Source organism: Sapajus apella, unplaced genomic scaffold (assembly GCF_009761245.1).
Source record: "Sapajus apella isolate SASKATOON/1434 unplaced genomic scaffold, GSC_monkey_1.0 scaffold103, whole genome shotgun sequence".
NCBI lineage: Eukaryota > Metazoa > Chordata > Mammalia > Primates > Cebidae > Sapajus > Sapajus apella.
This window is the reverse complement of record NW_022437043.1, coordinates 4,995,009-5,013,691: the sequence shown is the minus strand read 5'-3', so window position 1 is coordinate 5,013,691 and position 18,683 is coordinate 4,995,009. Positions and strand designations below refer to the sequence as shown.

General features: G+C 49.6%; 1 protein-coding gene across 2 annotated transcripts; it reads left to right on the top strand.

Annotated features, from left to right (window-relative positions):
* Positions 1–105: 105 nt before the first annotated feature.
* ELK1 (ETS transcription factor ELK1) lies at positions 106–14,037 on the top strand. 2 transcript variants are annotated; one of them, XM_032258510.1, is made up of 7 exons: positions 106–381; positions 776–888; positions 8,843–9,086; positions 10,233–10,676; positions 11,394–11,825; positions 12,432–12,533; positions 12,619–14,037. In XM_032258510.1, the coding sequence occupies exons 3-7, from the start codon at positions 8,877–8,879 to the stop codon at positions 12,715–12,717; spliced, it is 1,287 nt and encodes a 428-aa protein (XP_032114401.1). In that variant the 5' UTR covers positions 106–381; positions 776–888; positions 8,843–8,876; the 3' UTR covers positions 12,718–14,037. The 2 variants fall into 2 exon arrangements, with proteins under 2 accessions (XP_032114401.1, XP_032114400.1); XM_032258509.1 differs by lacking the exon at positions 776–888 and having other exon boundaries at positions 113–381.
* The last annotated feature ends 4,646 nt before the right edge of the window (positions 14,038–18,683 follow it).

The window sequence follows — 18,683 nt, the reverse complement described above, 5'->3', positions numbered from 1 at the left end:
ATCGCCGTGGAGCACCAGGAAGGCGGAACAAGCCTCCTCGGGACTCCAGGGGCCTTGAGCGTTCCATCACTTCCCCTCAGGCCAATCACGGCACAGCTCCGTGGGGAAGGTCCGGTCCCCCAGCCCCTCTAGGCCGTGCGGCCGATTAATAGCGCTTTGGCCAATCAGCGAGCGGCGGGACACTGGGCTCCTCCTCCCCTGGCCCACGTGAGCTGTAGGGAAACGCAGGGGCGGCTTCTAGGTGCTGTCGCCGCCGCCACCGCCGCCGCCACCGCCGCCGCCGCCTCGGAACCCAGGCCTGGGGGGCGGTGGGGCCACGTATGGAGCCCCCGCCCCCCGGAGCTACCAACATTGCCAACGCCACCGCCACGCTACACACAGGTGAGCTCTGGGCTTGGAGGGTGGAGGGCCCGGTCCGTGACCCCACGTATCCTTCCCGCCCCCGCTCAGAGGATGTGGCTTGGCCGGTGGCCTGCTGGTGTTCGACTCCCCGCCGCCACCACCATCACGGCTGGTGGACCTGCTTGTGGCATTGCCCACGCCCTTCGCCCCTTGTAGTGGATCTGACCGTGGCCTAACCTCCCCCTCCCGTTGTATAATGGATCGGTCTGCGTGCTTATATTTTTTCCCCACGCCAACTTAGGATGGACTCGTCCATAGGCTTTCCCCCTACCCCCACGCACCCCCCATCCACCCACACTTATAGGGAGCCAGCCTGTGGCAGTGTTCAGCCCCCTTAATAGTAGGTGTATCTGAGTGTTTGCATTTCTCCTAGCCTCAACTTTCAGGGGGAGACCCGTCCGTGGCCTTGTTTATTCTACCCCTCCTGTTCATTGTAGCGAATCAATCCGTGGCGCCGCACCCCTCCACACACATCCCTCTTTAACAGTGAGTCTGTCTGAGTTTGTATTCCTGCCTCCTCCAGTCCCCCAATGCATCAGTCCATGGCTTTTTTCAGAAACCCACCACACACACACACACACACACACACACACACACACACACACACACACACACACACACACCATCACCACCACCATTTTATAGTGGATCAGTCTTCATGTTTGGATTCACGTCCTCTTAGCTATCAGTCCATTGCCCTATCTGTCCTCCCTTTTTTGTAGACTGTCACTGTAGCCCTTGGGTTTCTCTCTTCTTTTTAATAATGAGTCAGTCAAGTGCTTTGTATATCCCTATTTTCAGTAGCTCAGTCCATAGCCTTGTCCCTCTCTGCTTTGAATCAGTCTGTGTGATGGCTTTTCTCTCCTCTCACTGTGGTGTGGTGCAGGAGTCTGTAAGGTTTTCTGCTCCCCTTCCCCTCAGACGTTGAGCCTCATAACCCCCTCCATTTGCAGTGGATCTGTTCATTGGCCTTCCTCCCCCACACCCCAGTATGCTTGCACAGTCCCCCGCATACCCTCCCCTGAGTCCAGTGCTTTGTAATTGGAGGAAGGTCTGCCGTGTACTTTGAATTTCCTTCTTTTTTTCCCTTCCCAGAGGAGAACGTGCTGATCCTCTTTTCCTTCTGGTGGAGAAATGTATGGCCTTTCCTGTCCCCCACCTCTTAATATAGTGGGTCAGCCTGATCACACTTGTAACCACAAAGACGTTCTGCCTCACTACAATAAGTGAACACATGAGCGCCAGTGATGATTGTAATGCCAATAGGAGCTAGCGTTTATTAAGCACCTGCTGTGTATCAGAGTGTGTCGTATGAATGAGTTTCTTTAATCCTCACCACAACCCCATGAGATAGGTACTGAGGGAGCTGGGCCATAGGGAGGTTAAATTCCTTACTCAAAGGTGGCCCAGGAAGTACTCAGGGCACAGGATAATTTTTGAGGCTCCCCTCTTAGACCCCATCCCACCCCACATGAGGCCTTAGTCCTTAAAAACCAAATTAGTTCCCATCTCCAAGCTTTTGTTCTTGCTGCTCCCTCTGCCTGCAGAGCTGTCTCCATTACCCACCTTGTCTCAGCACCCACCCACCCCCCAATCCCAGCAGCTCTGTGACCTTAGATGAGTGATTTAACCACTTCCTCTCTGCACCTTTTTCTTCATTTGTGAAATGGGGGATCAGAACTAGAATCCCCTCCAGTGTAAATAAATATTACCTGTGAAATAATGGTAAAACAAGTAACCTTTCTAGCATTACTGCCTATACCTCCCCGCCCCCTGACTGTGCTCCAACCACACCGCCTCTACCGCACAGCTCCTGAAGCAGCAGCCATGGACCAGCCTCAGGCCCTTTGCATTGGCTGTTCTTTGTGCCTTGAACACCGCTCCCAGATCTCTGCATGATTCCTTTCAGCACTTTGTTCAAATACCAACCCCCAAAAGTTGTTTACCACACTGTGGTGCTTGGAATGCAATACAAAAAGATACATGTATCAAAGATGTTTCTAAGAATGCTAGTTTGTATATGAACAAGGATTTTCCTCCTTTTCGAAAGGCTGTGTTTACAAAACTGTGAGGTGTGTAATATGCTCTGTAATGGCACGGGTATAAAAGCTGTTTCTAGGAGTGCTGGTTGCATATGTGAATAAGGACTGTGTTGCATTGAAAGAATGTGTTCACAAAACTGTGGTGTGTGGCCAGGCACGGGCGTGTGCACCTGTAGTCCCAGCTACTTGGACTGCAGCTGAGGTAGAAGGATCACTGGAGCCCAGGAGTTCGAAGCCAGCCTGGGCAAAACAAAATCACTGTGGTGTGCGTAATACACTCTCCTAAAGGCACAGGCATAAAAGATGTTTCTAAGAGTGATTTGATTTTGTCGCACCTGGGTAGTGTTAGTTCAGTAAAGATTGATTGTCATGCCATGGTGCTTGGAAAATACTATACAAAGGCACATGTATTAAAAAAAAAAAAAAAACAAAAACAAAAAAAAAAACGGTTCCTAACAATGCTACTTGCAAAAACAAAAAAAAAAATCAACCCCTCCCTGACCATCTGAAGCTGCATACCCAGCAGGGCTCAAGCCAGGTCCCTGCTTTGTCTCTTTATCACTGTGACACACTGTGTGGGTTTCTTGTTTGTGTCTGTCTCTCCGCATTAGAATGTGAGTCCCATGAGGACTCAGTTTTTGTCTGCTCATTCACTGCAACGTCTCCAGCACCTGAAGATGTACCAGGTAAACAGCAGATGTTCAATAAGAATTTATCCCATGAATAAATGAGAAAAGGATCATTTCAGACACCAGCATAGGGGTCAGATGGGGAAGAAGGGATACGAAGGCTAGTTGGTTGGGACCGTTCCTGCAGCCAACCTTTACTGAGCCCCTTGTGAGTGCGAGGCGCTCTTCTAGGTGCTGGAATATGGCAAGGAACGAAACAGGCAGAAATATCTGTGCTTGTGGAGCTGACATTTATTAAAAGTTGGGGAGGCTGGGCACAGTGGCTCACGCCTGTAATCTTAGCACTTTGGGAGGCCAAGGCGGGTGATTGCCTGAGCTCAGGAGTTCCAGACCAGCCTGGGCAACACGGTGAAACACCATCTCTACCAACACACAAAAAAATTAGCTGGGTGTGGCAGCATGAGTCTGTAATCCCAGTTGCTTGGGAGGCAGAGGTAGGAAAATTACTTGAACCCGGGAGGCGGAGGTTGCAGTGAGCCGAGATTGCACCATTGCACTCCAGCCCTGGCAACAGACTCAAAAAAAAAAAAAAGAAAGTTGGAGAGACAGACTATATGAACAAAATAAATCAGTAAAATTAGTGTAATAGACAAATGCTGAGAGGAAAGAATGAAATAGGGCAGGTGGGAATCGAGTAGTGAGGGTGGTTAAAATCTTAGGCACAGGGCAGGCCACACTTGGAAGGTGACTTTTGAATTAGAGCCTCAAGGTAGAGAGGGAGAGAGCCATAATGTCTAGGGGAAGAGCATACCGGGCAGAAGGAAATGCCAGTGCAGAGGCCAAGGTGGGATCGTGCCTGCCATGTTTAAGGAACATCAAGGCGGCCAGTGTGGCTGGAGCAGAGTGTGGGGAGGGGTAGAAGGTGAGGTCACACAGGTGTTGGGAGGCAGATAGTGCAGGCCAAGGTGACCCATAGGATAGGATTGCAGGGATGGGGGAGAAGGATGACACGCTAGCTAATAGCTAATATCTGTGGAGTGTCTACCAAACACGAGAGGCACTTTCCTAAGTCTTTTATAGAATTAACACATTTCATCCTCACAGAAGCCTTGGAGGGTAGGTGTACTCTTGAGAATATTTCACTTTGAAAGTAAAATATTCCTATTTTACAGATGAGGAAACAGGCACAGAGAGGCTGAGTAACTTGCTCAAGGTCACACAGCCAGAACAGGGGCAGAGGAACATAAGGCTTAAGACCCGGAAAGAAGAACAGATTTGCAAGGGCAGACAGGTCATTTGGCACCTTGGATCACGCAGAGGAAGAATGGATTCCTCCTGGAATGTGATTTGATGATCGTGTAATTGAGGCCATCAAGTGAGGGAAGGGCTCTCCCTGCGGGGAGAACAGCCCGTGCTTACTCTCAGAGGTTGGAACTGTCTTGGGAACGGTAGATAATTTAGGGTGGCTGCCTCAGAGCCTCTATACATGCCATTCACTCCACCTGGAGGCCCTCTCCCACAGAGGTCGGTCTGGCTTGCTACCTCCCGTCCTTCAGGCCAGATGTCGCCTCCTTGGGGAAGAACTCCTTGCACACCCTGTGTAAAACAGCATTCCTGTCACCCTCTAGGATCTTGCCCTTCTCTGTTTCTCTTCATAGAGAACTGGTGGTGTAAGGTGGCTAGGATTGCTTGCTATAGCCAAACCACTTAGGCGTTGAATTCCGGCTCTGCCGACTTCCAGCTGTGTGACTTTGGGCAGGTTACTACTTCTATGTACCTCCACTGCCTCATGTGGAATATGGGGGAAATGCTAATCCCCACCCTTTAACGGTGGTTTGAGGATTCAAGGAGTTAAATGATTCCAACAGTGTGCAGCACATGGTAAGGATCGTATGCCTGGCTTGCATGTTTAAATTATTAAAATGTATGCATAGCATACCCACAGGTGTCTGACAGGCCTCTGAAACTGACCATCTCCAAAACTGGCATGATCCCCCTAAAAACTTACTCTCCTGCAAGGCTCCCATTTCAGCTGTCCACAATGCTGTCCTTGTGGGTGACTAGGCACAAACCTAGGCTCACTGTGGACCCTTCTCTCACCTCCCCCAGGCATGCTATCTGTCACCAAGTCTATTCTGTGTTCAGACTTTCTCCAGGACCCAGCCACGTCTCGCCTGTCCCACTGCTACCACCATTGTCTACTGCAGTGGCCTCTTCAGCCCTCACTGTTCTCCTCACGACCGCCAGGGGGATCCTTTTAAAATCCTAGTCACAGTCTGTCACCCCTCTGTTCAAACCTCTCGTGGCTCCTGTCTCACATAGAGTCCTGATACTGCCCAAAAAAGCCTGGCTCACTCTGGCCCCCGTTGCTCTGTTCTCATCTCCTGCTGCCTCCCTGCTGTCCCTCTAACCCATGCTGGCCGCTTCTCCCCATGTCACCTGCCAGGTACTCTCCAGCCTCAGGCCCTTCACACCAGGTACCACTTCCGCCTGGCTCACTGGTCTCAGATACTCTCAATCCCAGTTCCTTCACCTCCTTTAGGTCTCTGCCCAGTTGTCCTCTCCTTGGTGACTACTCTGCCCTGACTCTCCATGTGAAAGTAACAGCTCTCCTCTGCTTGATTTTTTTTTTGCCAAAGCCCTTACCACCATCTGACGCACTCTTGTACGTGTTTGAGTTGTTTCTCGTCTGTCTTCCCCGCTAAGATGTGAGCTCCTGTGGAGCAGGGATTGTCGTCTGTTTTGTTCTCGGCTGTATCTGCAGCACCTGGCCCACAGTAGGCACTCACCAAATGCTTGATAAGTGAAGGTGATGGAAAGAAGTAAACACATCTGAGCAAGGCAGATTACTAGAACTCTTATGAGGGGTCAAGTGGGAGAGGTGACAAAATACAGAGTCCTGCGTGCTGTTGAGGCTGGAGGCCCACCGTCACCTTTCACTTAGCTGATAGGTTCTGTTGCAGCTGGAAGAGGAACTGGTAAAATTGCCTGTCCTCACCACCAGGAGTCACTCTGCACTCTTCAGGCTTCTTGAAACAAGCCTGCCTGCAAACCAAATTCAGTGAGGTCTCTGGTGACCGGACTCTAATCGGACACTTCACGGCTTTGTGACTTGTGTAATTGAACAGGAAGCTCATGTTTTTTTCCAGTTTGCTCTCAGGAAAGAAAGCAGTAACAGGGTGACAGGGAGGGTCCTGTTCTTTGAGGGACATGTGGAGAGGGAGCTGTTGGTGTGAGGGCCGTTTAGCCTAATGGTGAAACACTTAGCCAGCTAGAACCTGACCGCCTGGCTCCAGGAGCCGGCTCTGCCACTTACAGCTGTGTGGCCTGTGGAAGGTACATAGATATTTGTGCGTCTGCTGCCTCATTTAGAAATTAATGACAGTAAGACTACCTACTTCTTAGAGGCGTGATGAGGGATAAATGAGTCAGTGCCCATAAAAAATAACAGTACAGGTGTACATGCCCTTATCCAAAACCCCTGGGGCCAGCTGTCTTTCCGAATTTCGATTTCTTCAGAATTCTGAAAGGTGACATGATGCATATACGATGTTACATAACACCCCTTAGTAAGCTCTGTGATCGGCTGTGTTCATATTTCTGCAGCAAAATGTATGAACACTCATACTAAGTGAGAATCAATAAAGACCAGAAAGGGCCTTGTTTCATTTCAAATCAGGTTTTGCTGCCAAAAGAGTTAAAAGCAGCTTTCTGTTTTTAGAGCATTTTTGGATTTTGGAATAGCAGATAAGGGACTGTGAACAAAATCAGCAACTAATATTTAGAGTTTATCATACACCTCAGGCATATGATATTTCATACATACAATATCCCTATGAACTACGTATTATTGTTATCTCATTTTACCAATGGGCATATCATTATCCCCATTTTACAGATGAGAAAATTGAGGTACAAAGAGGTTAAAGATTATCGGCCAAGCATGGTGCCTCATGCCTGTAATCCCAGCACTTTAGGAAGCCAGGGAGAGAGGATTGCTTGAGCCTGAGAGTTTCAGAACAGTCTGGGCAATGTAGTGAGACCCCCATCTCTAAAAAATGAAAAAGAATATGCCCAGGGTCACGCAGCTAATAAGTGGCAGAACCAGGATTCAAACACTGGAAGTCTGGCCCTAGTGCCTGGGCAGTTGTCCAGCAGGCCACGTTGCCTCTCAGCTTAGAACAGTGCCTGATGTATATTAAGCTCTCCATAGATGTTAATTATTACTGTCATCAGGAAAGAGAACATTCAGAGCCGAGCACGGTGGCTCGTGCCTATAATCCCAGCACTTTGGGAGGCCGAGGTGGGAGGTGGGTGGATCTCTTGAGGTCAGGAGTTCAAGACCAGCCTGGCCAATGTAGTGAAACCCCGTCTCTACTAAAAATACAAAAGTTAGGCAGGCATGGTGGTGAGTACCTGTAATCCCAGCTGTGCAGGAGGCTGAGGCATGAGAATCGCTTGAACCTGGGAGGCAGAGGTTGCAGTGAGTCAAGATTGTGCCACTGCACTGCACTCCAGTCTGGGCGACAGAGACTCCATCCCAAAAAAAACAAAAACCAAACAAAACAAAGAGAACATTCAGGGACAGTAACAGGACAGAGAGATCAGGTGTTTGGTTTTAGGACGGCCTCATAAAGGAAAAGACCTTTGAGCTGGGACTTGAAAGGTAGATAAGACTGCTAGGCGGAAGAAGGAAGCCCCGTGTTGAGTGAGTAGCCTTTGCAAGGGTCTGGCAAAAAAAAAAAAAAAAAAAAAGAACCTGAAAACTTGACATTGATATGGTAGAAGATACAGATAATGCCCGAGTGAGGGGGATGGAACTAGTTTTCTATTCTTGCTGTAATAAATTATCACAAACTTAGCCACTTAAAACAACACATTTGTTATCTTATAGTTGTGTAAGTCAGAAGTCCCACACTGGTCTCAGTGGGCTGGAATCGAGGTGTTGGCAGAGTTGTGTTCCTTCTGTAGGCTCTAGGGGAAAACCCATTTCCTGCTCATTCAAGTTGTTGGCAGAATCCAATTCCTTGAGGTTGTAGGACTAAAGTCCTTGTTTCCTTACTGTCTGCCGGCTGGTGGCCATTCCCAGCTTTAAGAGGCTGCCCACAGTCCTTGGCCCTGAGCCCCCTTCCTCCATCTTCAGAGCCAACAATGGCAGGTTGAGTCCCTCTCACATTTTGAATCTCCCCTGCCGCTTCTGTCATCACATCTCTGAGCTACCTTTCTTCATCATCTGCTTTTCAGAGCTCATATGATTAGATTGAATTTACTCAAATCATCTCCCTATCTTAAAAGTTTTAATCCCAGCACTTTAGGAAGCCAGGGAGAGAGGATTGCTTGAGCCTGAGAGTTTCAGAACAGTCTGGGCAATGTAGTAAGACCCCCTCACTACAAATTGAGTCACCTTAATTTCATCTGCAAAGTTCTTTCTGCTGTGTAGTGTAAATAGCACATCCAGGGATTAGGATATGGAGCAGGGGTGGCATCATTTGGCCTACCACAGTCTGCCCTCTGGCCCTCACAGATTGACATTTGTCCCACATGCAAAATACATTCACAGCATCCTAAGGTACCCACAAGTTGTATCCATTACAGGGAGTAGCCCATGCTGGACTGGGGAGCTAGAAGTTAGTCTGGAGATGTTGAGGGAATGATGGTAGGGTTTGAGGACAGAGATGGAAAAAAGATGACAGAAAAAGGAATCTTTCCCCTGCTGACCCCTGCCCCTCCTATGTCCACTGCCTGTCAACTCAGCTGTTTGCTCTCCAGGTACCCCTGGGATGGCGTGAGCACTCCCCCAGCGATGGACCCATCTGTGACGCTGTGGCAGTTTCTGCTGCAGCTGCTGAGAGAGCAAGGCAATGGCCACATCATCTCCTGGACTTCACGGGATGGTGGTGAATTCAAGCTGGTGGATGCAGAGGAGGTGGCCCGGCTGTGGGGGCTACGCAAGAACAAGACCAACATGAATTACGACAAGCTCAGCCGGGCCTTGCGGTACTACTATGACAAGGTACAGTCTCTTAGACCAGAGCTGGGACCCCCGACATAAATATATAAATAGATATAAATATGAGAGAGATTTATTTTATTTTAATTGCTATAGCTATGAATATTTATACCAGTATTTTTAATATTCTTGTCTAATTGCTATTAGTTACTTCATTTTCTTTCCACTTTAGCTTCAGCCTCCACAGTGGTATTAATAAGGAGGCCTCCTCACCCTGTACTCTGCAGTGACCTTGCCCTGTTCACTTCTGTGTCATTAGCTTCAAATAATCCTCTGTATGAATAATTCATCACCCCATCCATCTACATTAATTTACTTTCTTCCAGCATTTATATCAGTTACTTCATTTTCTTATCTTATTGCATTTACTAGTCTCCAGAACTGTGTCCTGACAACCACCCACAAGGCCTGGCCTGTGAACCCCTGGTTCTTGGAGCCAGGAGGAAGACCTATTCCCATACCTATTCCCCTTCATGGGCCCCACTGTGAAGAGGAGGTTATAGGACTGAAGTCCCTGCTGGGTGGGGGAGGGAAAATCAGATAGACAGACTCTGGAGAGTGACAGAGGGGAGACTTGGAGAGGGGTGGATGGGAAGGGGCTTAAAGAAAGAATTGTCGGCTGGGCGTGGGGGCTCATGCCTGTAATCCAACACTTTGGGAGGCTGAGGCAAGCGGATCATTAGGTCAGGAGATCAAAACCATCCTAGCCAACATGGTGAAACCCTGTCTCTACTAAAATTACAAAAATTAGCCAGGCATGGTGGCACATGCCTATAGTCCCAGCTACTCGGGAGGCTGAGGCAGGAGAATTGCTTGAACCCGGGAGGCAGAGGTTGCAGTGAGCCAAGATCACACCACTGCACTCTAGCCTGGGCAACAGAACAAGACTCCAGCTCAAAAAAAAAAAAATTGCTGTGGGGAGAAGAGAGAAAGGGGAGAAACTGGGGAGGGATACAGACAAGGGGATTCTAGAGGGAGAGGAAATGGGCTGGGAGGGGAACTTACAGAGACAGGAAAGCCGGAGAGGGGCAAGTAGAAAGAAGCCACTAGGAGAAGAGAAATGCCACTCGGCCCCTCTTCTCCCCTGACACCCTGCCTCCAGCCTACCCCTTTCCTCTAAGGCCCTCTGTTCCTCTCCTCCCTTTCTAGAACATCATCCGCAAGGTGAGCGGCCAGAAGTTCGTCTACAAGTTTGTGTCCTATCCTGAAGTCGCAGGGTGCTCCACTGAGGACTGCCTGCCCCAGCCAGAGGTGTCTGTTAACTCCGCCATGGCGAATGTGGCCCCTGCCGCTATACATGCCACCCCAGGGGACACTGCCTCGGGAAAGCCAGGCACTCCCAAGGGTGCAGGAATGGCAGGCCCAGGCAGTTTGGCACGCAGCAGCCGGAACGAGTACATGCGCTCCGGCCTCTATTCCACCTTCACCATCCAGTCCCTGCAGCCGCAGCCACCCCCTCATCCTCGGCCTGCTGTGGTGCTCCCCAGCGCAGCTCCTGCAGGAGCAGCAGCACCCCCCTCGGGGAGCAGGAGCACCAGTCCAGCCCCCTTGGAGGCCTGCTTGGAGGCTGAGGAGGCCGGCTTGCCTCTGCAGGTAAGGACTGGCATATAGAAATTCAGTAAGAGGAAGTGGTAAAGAGGAGGGATGTGTAATCCCCAGATGTTGAGGGAGGCTGGTAGAAGAGACATAGCGGTCCTGTTAAAGGAGATAGTGGTGGAAGGAAGAACACAGACATCCTCTTAGAAGGAGGGGTGGGACAGAGAGCTACGCAAATCCAGAAACAGAAAGGGGAGAATACTGTGCTACAGTTAGTAGCTGCAGAAAATGCAGGTGCCCGCAATATATTTGTTAAATGCACTGGTTCTCACACTCTAGCGCTCATCAGTATCACCTGGAGGGCTTGTTAAACCACAGATTGCTGGGCACACCCCCAGAGTTTCTGAATACGTGGGGCAGGGGAGGGGCCCAAGAATTTGCATTTTTGTTTCCAAACGAGGGAGATGCTGCTGGTCTGGAGGAAGGTAAATTTTTTAAAACCACTGTTTCAATGAATGAGGATGGTATCCCTCAGATTCCTACCCACTTCAGGTCGTCTCACCCCAAGTCCCCTGTCCCATAGGAGGACCTGCCCCAGAGGAAGCCCTACTTCCTTGACAAAGTCCTAGGTCCTGTTGGAGGACCTGCTCTGTTGGGCAGTCATGCCCCAGTACCAAGTGCCACCTTCCCTGGGAAATCACTGGATGGTCCACAGGAGAAAGTGTCTCTACCCCAACAATCCTCACGCACCCTCTGTGCCCACTTCTCTCCCAGGTCATCCTGACCCCGCCCGAGGCCCCAAACCTGAAATCGGAAGAGCTGAATGTGGAGCCGGGTTTGGGCCGGCCTTTACCCCCAGAAGTGAAAGTGGAAGGGCCCAAAGAAGAGTTGGAAGTTGTGGGGGAGAGAGGGTTTGTGCCGGAAACTACCAAGGCAGAGCCAGAAGTCCCTCCACAGGAGGGCGTGCCAGCCCGGCTGCCCGCGGTTGTTATGGACACCGCAGGGCAGGCAGGCGGCCCCGTGGCTTCCAGCCCGGAGGTCTCCCAGCCGCAGAAAGGCCGGAAGCCCCGGGACCTAGAGCTTCCACTCAGCCCGAGCCTGCTGGGTGGGCCGGGACCTGAACGAACTCCAGGATCGGGAACTGGCTCCGGCCTCCAGGCGCCGGGGCCAGCGCTGACCCCGTCTCTGCTTCCTACGCATACATTGGTGAGTGCCTGCGGAGAGGTGGGGCGGCCGGGCAGCCAGCACCAATGAGATTGGCATGTGGCGGTGACTGACAGGAATCAGAGGAGGGCAAGTGTGGTTGTCCCTGAAGAGGGTGGAGCCTTCGAGTGTGATTGACTGGGCTGACGCTGGGCTAGAGGGATGGGGACTTTTGTGGGTGGGACTGAGGGGTATTCTGTGGGACTATTTCTGGATTGGGGTGTGGCTTAAGAAACCTGAGCCGGGATTTTTGGTCTGGGATTTGCATATTGGGTTTCACGGGTGGGACATGAGTTGGAAGTTGACCCTGAGCTGTTGGGATAGTGCCTTGAGAGGTTTGAGAGCAGCATGTGGATAGGGTCTTCTGGGTGGTCTTGACCAATAAGGTCTCAGCAACTGAGGGTGGGCTCTCGGGAGTGGGGAGGAGGTGTCTGCAGAATTTGAGAGACCATAGGCATGGCCTCTGTGGTTACCGTCCAGATATGTGCACTTTGGGGGAGTGCCCTTGGGAGTGTGAGTGGGAAATCTGTGGTGGGGCTGGGACCAGGTCCCTTCCATCTTCCCACATCTACCCTCTACTCATGAGCTCCGACCACCCCTTCCCCACAGACCCCGGTGCTGCTGACACCCAGCTCGCTGCCTCCCAGCATTCACTTCTGGAGCACCCTGAGTCCCATTGCGCCTCGGAGCCCAGCCAAGCTCTCCTTCCAGGTAGGATCCTCTTTCCCCATTTTGGACAGGGTAAGAGACCCAAGAATGGCCCCCATCTGTGACCTCTCCCTCTTTCTGCCTTCAGTTTCCGTCCAGTGGCAGCGCCCAGGTGCACATCCCTTCCATCAGCGTGGATGGCCTCTCGACCCCCGTGGTGCTCTCCCCAGGGCCCCAGAAGCCATGACTACCACCACCATCACCACCCCCTCTGGGGTCACTCCATCCATACCCCTGAACGTCTTTCCAGCCAGCCATCTCAAGGACAAACATAGTTCACCTGAAAGACTCATGCTCTGAATGTGGTGGGGTGGGGATCCTTGGGAAGAATTACTCCCAAGAATAACTCTCATTAACTCTTCCACAGAAAACACACACAGCTTCCACAACTTCTCTCTTTTCTGTCAGTCCCCCAGTGGCCGCCCTTACACGTCTCCTACTTCAATGGTAGAGGCGGTTTATTTATTTATTTTTTGAAGGCCACTGGGAGGAGCCTGACCTAATCTTTTAGGGTGGTTAGGACATCTCCCCACCTCCCCACTTTTTTCCCCAAGACAAGACAATCGGGGTCTGGCTTGAGAAGGACCTTTCTTTCTTTATTTCTCAGCCTGCCCTTGGGGAGATGAGGGAGCCCTGTCTCCATTTTGGGATGTGGGTAGAAGAGTTAGTTTGTTTTGTTTTTATTATTCCTGGCCATACTCAGGGGTCCAGGAAGAATTTGTACCATTTAATGGGTTGGGAGTCTTGGCCAAGGAAGAATCACACCCTTGGAATAGAAATTTCCACCTCCCCAACCTTTCTCTCAGACAGCTTATCCTTTTTCAACCAACTTTTTGGCCAGGGAGGAATGTCTCTTTGTTCTTCTCCCCCCTGAGAAGCCATTCCTTTGTCTGCCAAACTCCCTGGGGTCCTGTCTGTTTCCTCCCAATGGAGGGTTTTTTGGGGGGTGGTCCCCGTCTGGGGGGCCCCTCCAGCCAGTACTCCAGGTCTCCCTGTCTCTCCCCTCCCCCGCCATTTTGATAGTATAATCTATTTTTAAATGGGACTTTTCAATAGGGGAGAGGGGATCATCTCTTCCTATATTTGATGGGGTGGGTGGGAAGGAAGGGATTTGGGGGGGAATCTTCCTGCCACCTCCCCCCCGCAAGTGTTTATTTTTGATACCAAACGTGTATTTTCAGTTCCCTCCCTCCCAGCCCCCCAATTTCCTGCGGGCGGGTACGAAGGACCCTTTAAATGTCCCTGGAGTTGGGAGGGAGGAATGGGGGACATAAAGCCTGTCCTGTCTCTATTCTAGCAGGAGAGAGTGGGTTCAGAAGACTCCTGGGCTCACCTCCTGTCAGTGCTGGCCCAGTCCAGGCCTCGGGACCTGGGGGTTGGTGATTTGGGGGACGGTGCTACACTCGTCTCCAGTGTTTGTTTTACTTCCCCAAAATGGACCTTTTTTTTTCTAAGAGTCCCAGAGAATGGGGAATTGTTCCTGTAAATATATATTTTTCAAGGTGATGCTGGAGGCTGCTGGCACTTTTTGTCAGATGTTGTCAGGACTAGCTGAGTGTGACAAGCGTGACAGTGTGTGGAGGGTGTGAGGCAGAGGTTGACTGTAAGAGATGGTGTGATGGTGTGTGTGAGAGCGTAGGGACTGCATATTGTAACCATGTGTGTGTCAGAGGTGTGGAAAGCTGTGATTGTGTGTGAGAGAGTACAGAAATTGTGACCACAGACTTTTGATGGTATATCTGTGTGAGAAATTGTGGCTGTGTTTCAGAAAATCACTGAGCCTGGACAAGTAGCCAAGGTGCCATATAAGAACCTGCGATGGTATACACAAAATAATGTTTACGAGAAGGAATGGGGACTGCCGCCCTGTCCCGGTTTGATGGTGAGCAAGTCGGACTGAGTGGCCAAAACCACATGTGAGAGACTATGTGGGCATGAAACTGCAGTAGAGGATGTCAGGGATTGTGGCAAAGATTGTATAGGTGACAAACCTTACTGTAGGCGACTCACCGTTTGAGAAATAGATGATGTGCAAAACTGCTGACTTGAGGCTGTCGTGTCAGCTAAAGCCATGAGACTGTATGAGTGAGAACTTGATCGTATGAGACAGAATGGCTGTGAGACCAAACCAGTGACTGACACCACGGATACAGGAAGGTGCAACTGTGTGTATGAATTGCAGCGTGCGAGAGACTAGCAAAGACTGAGAAAATGAATGGCTGTGACTGGGAGAGTGTGACAGGCTGTATCTGTGTGTGTGAGAGAGAACCTGAGACTAGTGGCAAGTCGCTTTACCATTACTACCACAGTCTATTCAAGAAAGTGAGAGAGAAAGTGACAGCCAGAGTGACTGACATGGTGTAAGATAGCACATTACTGGGCGTGCGAGGGAGAGGGACAAGGAACTGTTTCCGAGAGACTAGCAGTAGCAGTAACTGGAAGTCAGCAACTGTGGGAGAGGAACTTGACAACTGAGTGATGTCAGAGCGTCGGGGGGTCCGTGAAACAGTTCATAAGAAACCGTGAATCGGGGGCCACGCAAAAGAGCTGAGCAAATGAGACACGCCGAGTGACCATGTGACAGGGTGTGTGAGAAACTTGCAAGGCTGGGCACATGTGTCCGTGATGAGCTGACCATATGAAGAAAATGATGGTGTGCACGACTGAGACGGCATGGGTGACCGTGTATGACTTATCGAAGGCCTAGTGGTGATGGTGAATGGTGACTGAGTATATCGGAAGCTGACTGATGGACGTGATGATGAGGCTGAAACAGTGATAGCTGAGACAGTGGCTGAGAAAGTGATTGTGTGTCCATGGGTAAAACCCTTTGCAAGAGACTTTATGAAAGGCTGTAAATCGAGGACTGGGGGTGCTGGAAGCTGATTAAGAAGAAATGTGAGACTAGGTGAAGACGGTGTCTGAGATACTGTGTGATGGTGTATGCGTGTGAATGTCTTCGTAGGAGAGGCTGTAGTCGGGGATCGTGGGTGTGTGAAAAAGTGGCTTGAGTGAGAAAGGGGTAGGAGAGGTGGTGATTTTTGTGCATGTGCGAGAAACTTCATGAGAGACTAGTTAGTGGTGACTAAATCAGTGACTATTTGTGTATGTGAGAAAGAAACGGGCCAAATTAGTGGCTAAACGTTTCATGAGATTGTGTGACTATGCACGCGTATGTAAGAAACTGACTGGTGAGAGAAAATATTGGCGATATTGACTGAGCAGACTGTAAAACATGATTGTATGTGTGAATCCATGATTCCAGCCTTACAGTCTCCTACTGATGGTTTCACACATACAATCATGTTTTATCAGAATGAGGGGCTGTGTGATATCAGAATGAGAGGCTATGTGATATCAGAATGAGAGGCTGTGTGATATCAGAATGTCTGAGAGGCTATGTGATTAAGAGAATATAGTAAAGGCTGTAAATCCAGGCTGGGTGTGGTGGCTCATGCTTGTAATCCCAGCACTTTGGGAGGCTGAGGTGGGAGGCTCAGTTGAGGCCAGGAGCTTGAGACCAGCCTGGGCCACATAGTGAGACCCCATCTCTACTAAAGATTTTTTTTTTTTTTTTTTTTTTGAGATGAAGTCTTGCTCTGTCGCCAGGCTGGAGTGCAGTGGCACAATCTTGGCTCACTGCAACCTCCGCCTCCTGGGTTCAAGCGATTCTTCTGCCTCAGCCTCCCGAGTAGCTGGGACCACAGGCACGTGCCACCATGCCCTGCTATTTTTTGTATTTTTAGTAGAGACAGGGTTTCACCATGTTGGCCAGGATGGTCTCGATCTCTTGACCTCGTGATCCACCCGCCTTGGCCTCCCAAAGTGCTGGGATTACAGGCATGAGCCACCACACCCAGCCTCTACTATTAGCGTAATGTGTTGTACACCTGTAATCCCAGCTACATAGGAGGCTGACGTGGGAGGATCACTTGAGGCCAGGAGTTTGAGTTTGAGACCAACCTGGACAACACTAACAAAAAACAAAATTACCAAAACAAAAAACACAAATTACCCAGGTATAGTGCTGCATGCCTGTAGTCCCAGCTACTCAGGACACTGAGGTGAGAGGATCGCTTGAGCCCAGGAATCTGAGTTTGAGACCAGCCTGGGCAATGTGGCAAAACCCCTGTCTCTCCAAATAATTTAAAAAATTAGCCAGGTGTGGTGTGTGCCTGTAGTCCCAGCTACTTGGGAGGCTGAGGAGAAGCCACAGGTCAAATGTGCAAGGCCCTGGAGAAAATCCCTCTTCTGTTTTTCCTGTTTCTCCACAGGCCCCTTCCGCTCAGTCCTCTGGGCTGGCTTCTCCTACTTCTCTAAAACTTGAAATGCTGGGGTTCCCCAAGACAAAGCCCTCGGATTCCCTTCTCTCTCCTGCATCCTCTCTAGGTCATCATATCCAGGCCTTCACACTTGAAATATTACTTCTCCTCCATGGGATGCCCACATTTTTACCTCCAACTCAGACTGTTCCTTCTGAGTTGTTAATAATCTGTATCAGTTACAGATGTACTCTGTTCTCTGATAACCTATCCTTGAAAGTGTGCCTTGAACAAAGGAGACTTGTTAAGATTCTAAGACTTCAGACAATCAGTGCTGTGTTCAGACAATCACTTCTGTAACGGTTCCACTTATCAAGCTCTAAAGTTTTGTTTATTTCATTGATTGATTCTTTTAGCACATGTTTATTGAGCATCTGCTGTTTGCTGGTGCCTACCTAATGCCCTGCAGACCCACAGTTAACAAGCCAGACAAAAATCCCTGCGCTTGTGGAACTGATACTTAGGGAGTGAGAATGACAAGAAGCAGGCAAATACATAGTGACAGGTAGAGATGTAATAATTAAATAAGACAAGACTCTCACTGTTTGTTTAAGGAATCTGCAGTCATTTTATTGCCTAAATGTGTGGGAGAAGATAGAGTGCCGACAGTCCTCTTCCACAGGGAATCCTATGAGTATTTATACAGTTTAAGAACAAAGGAAATATTGATTATAATATTACCAGGGCAACAAACAGGTGGTTAAATAAAGCAGCCAGCCAGAATTTCAGGTTTCTTTCTTTTTTTTTTTTTTTTTTTGAGATGGAGTCCGACTCTGTCACCCAGGCTGGAGTGCAGTGGTGCGATCTCGGCTCACTGCAGCCTCTGCCTCCTGGGTTCATGCAATTCTCCTGCCTCAGCCTCCCGAGTAGCTGGGATTACAGACGTGCGCCACCACGCCTGACTAATTTTTGTATTTTTAGTAGAGACGGGGTTTTACCATGTTGGCCAGGCTGGTCTCTAAATTCTGACGTCAGGTGATCCACCTGCCTCAGCCTCCCAAGGTGCTGGGATCACAGGCATGAGCCACTGCACTCAGCCAATTTCAGGCTTCTTGAAGAGTTTGTTTTCACAGGATAACACAGCACTGATTGTCTGAAGTCTTAGAATCTTAACAAGACTCCTTTGTTCAAGGTACACTTTCAAGGATAGGCTTACGTTATCAGAGAACAAAGTACATCTGTAACGGATACAGATATTAACAGAGACCTTACTGCTCATAAAACAAGTGTTCCCGAAGAACTTCTGTTTTAACTGCTGACCAAATTATTACATTTGAATTTGCAGAATGGTATCTCTCTCCCTCTCCCTCCCTAAGAGCAGAGGAAATTAGGCATTGCCTTCCTATCTTTCTTAGCCTTCTTTTTGTTAATTAAAAGCAAAAAATTTAAAGCGGGCCCTGGAGTTTCATTAGGGTTTATTAAAAAAAAAAAAAATTAAAAAGAAGGGCCAATGCAATGGCTCATGCCTATATTCCCAGCACTTTGGGAGGCTGAGGTGGGAGAAAATCTTGAAGCCAGGAGTTTGAGACCAGCCTGGGCAACACAATGAGACCCCAACTCTACAGAAAATAAAAGAAATTAGCTGTGTGGTGATGTGTGCCTGTAGTCCCAGCTACATGGGAAGGGTAAGATGGGAAGATCACTTGAGCCCAGGAGTTTGAAACTGCAATGAGCTATGATCAGCACTGCACTCCAGCCCAGGTGACAGCAAAACTCTGTCTTTAAAAACAAAGGTTTGAAAGCTACTGGGCTATAGAGAAACAGGGATACCAGACAAGGGTATGGGGAAGGCCTGTGTGAGGAGGGGCAACATTTATTGTCCATCTCCTTG

What these genes read in the sequence shown, in the direction of transcription:
- ELK1 (XM_032258510.1), top strand. Translation starts at nt 8,877, where the DNA reads ATGGACCCATCTGTGACGCTGTGGCAGTTTCTGCTGCAGCTGCTGAGA. An exon ending in TGCGGTACTACTATGACAAG is followed by an intron (nt 9,087 to 10,232) that starts GTACAGTCTCTT and finishes CTCCCTTTCTAG; the next exon opens with AACATCATCCGCAAGGTGAG. An exon ending in AGGCCGGCTTGCCTCTGCAG is followed by an intron (nt 10,677 to 11,393) that starts GTAAGGACTGGC and finishes CTTCTCTCCCAG; the next exon opens with GTCATCCTGACCCCGCCCGA.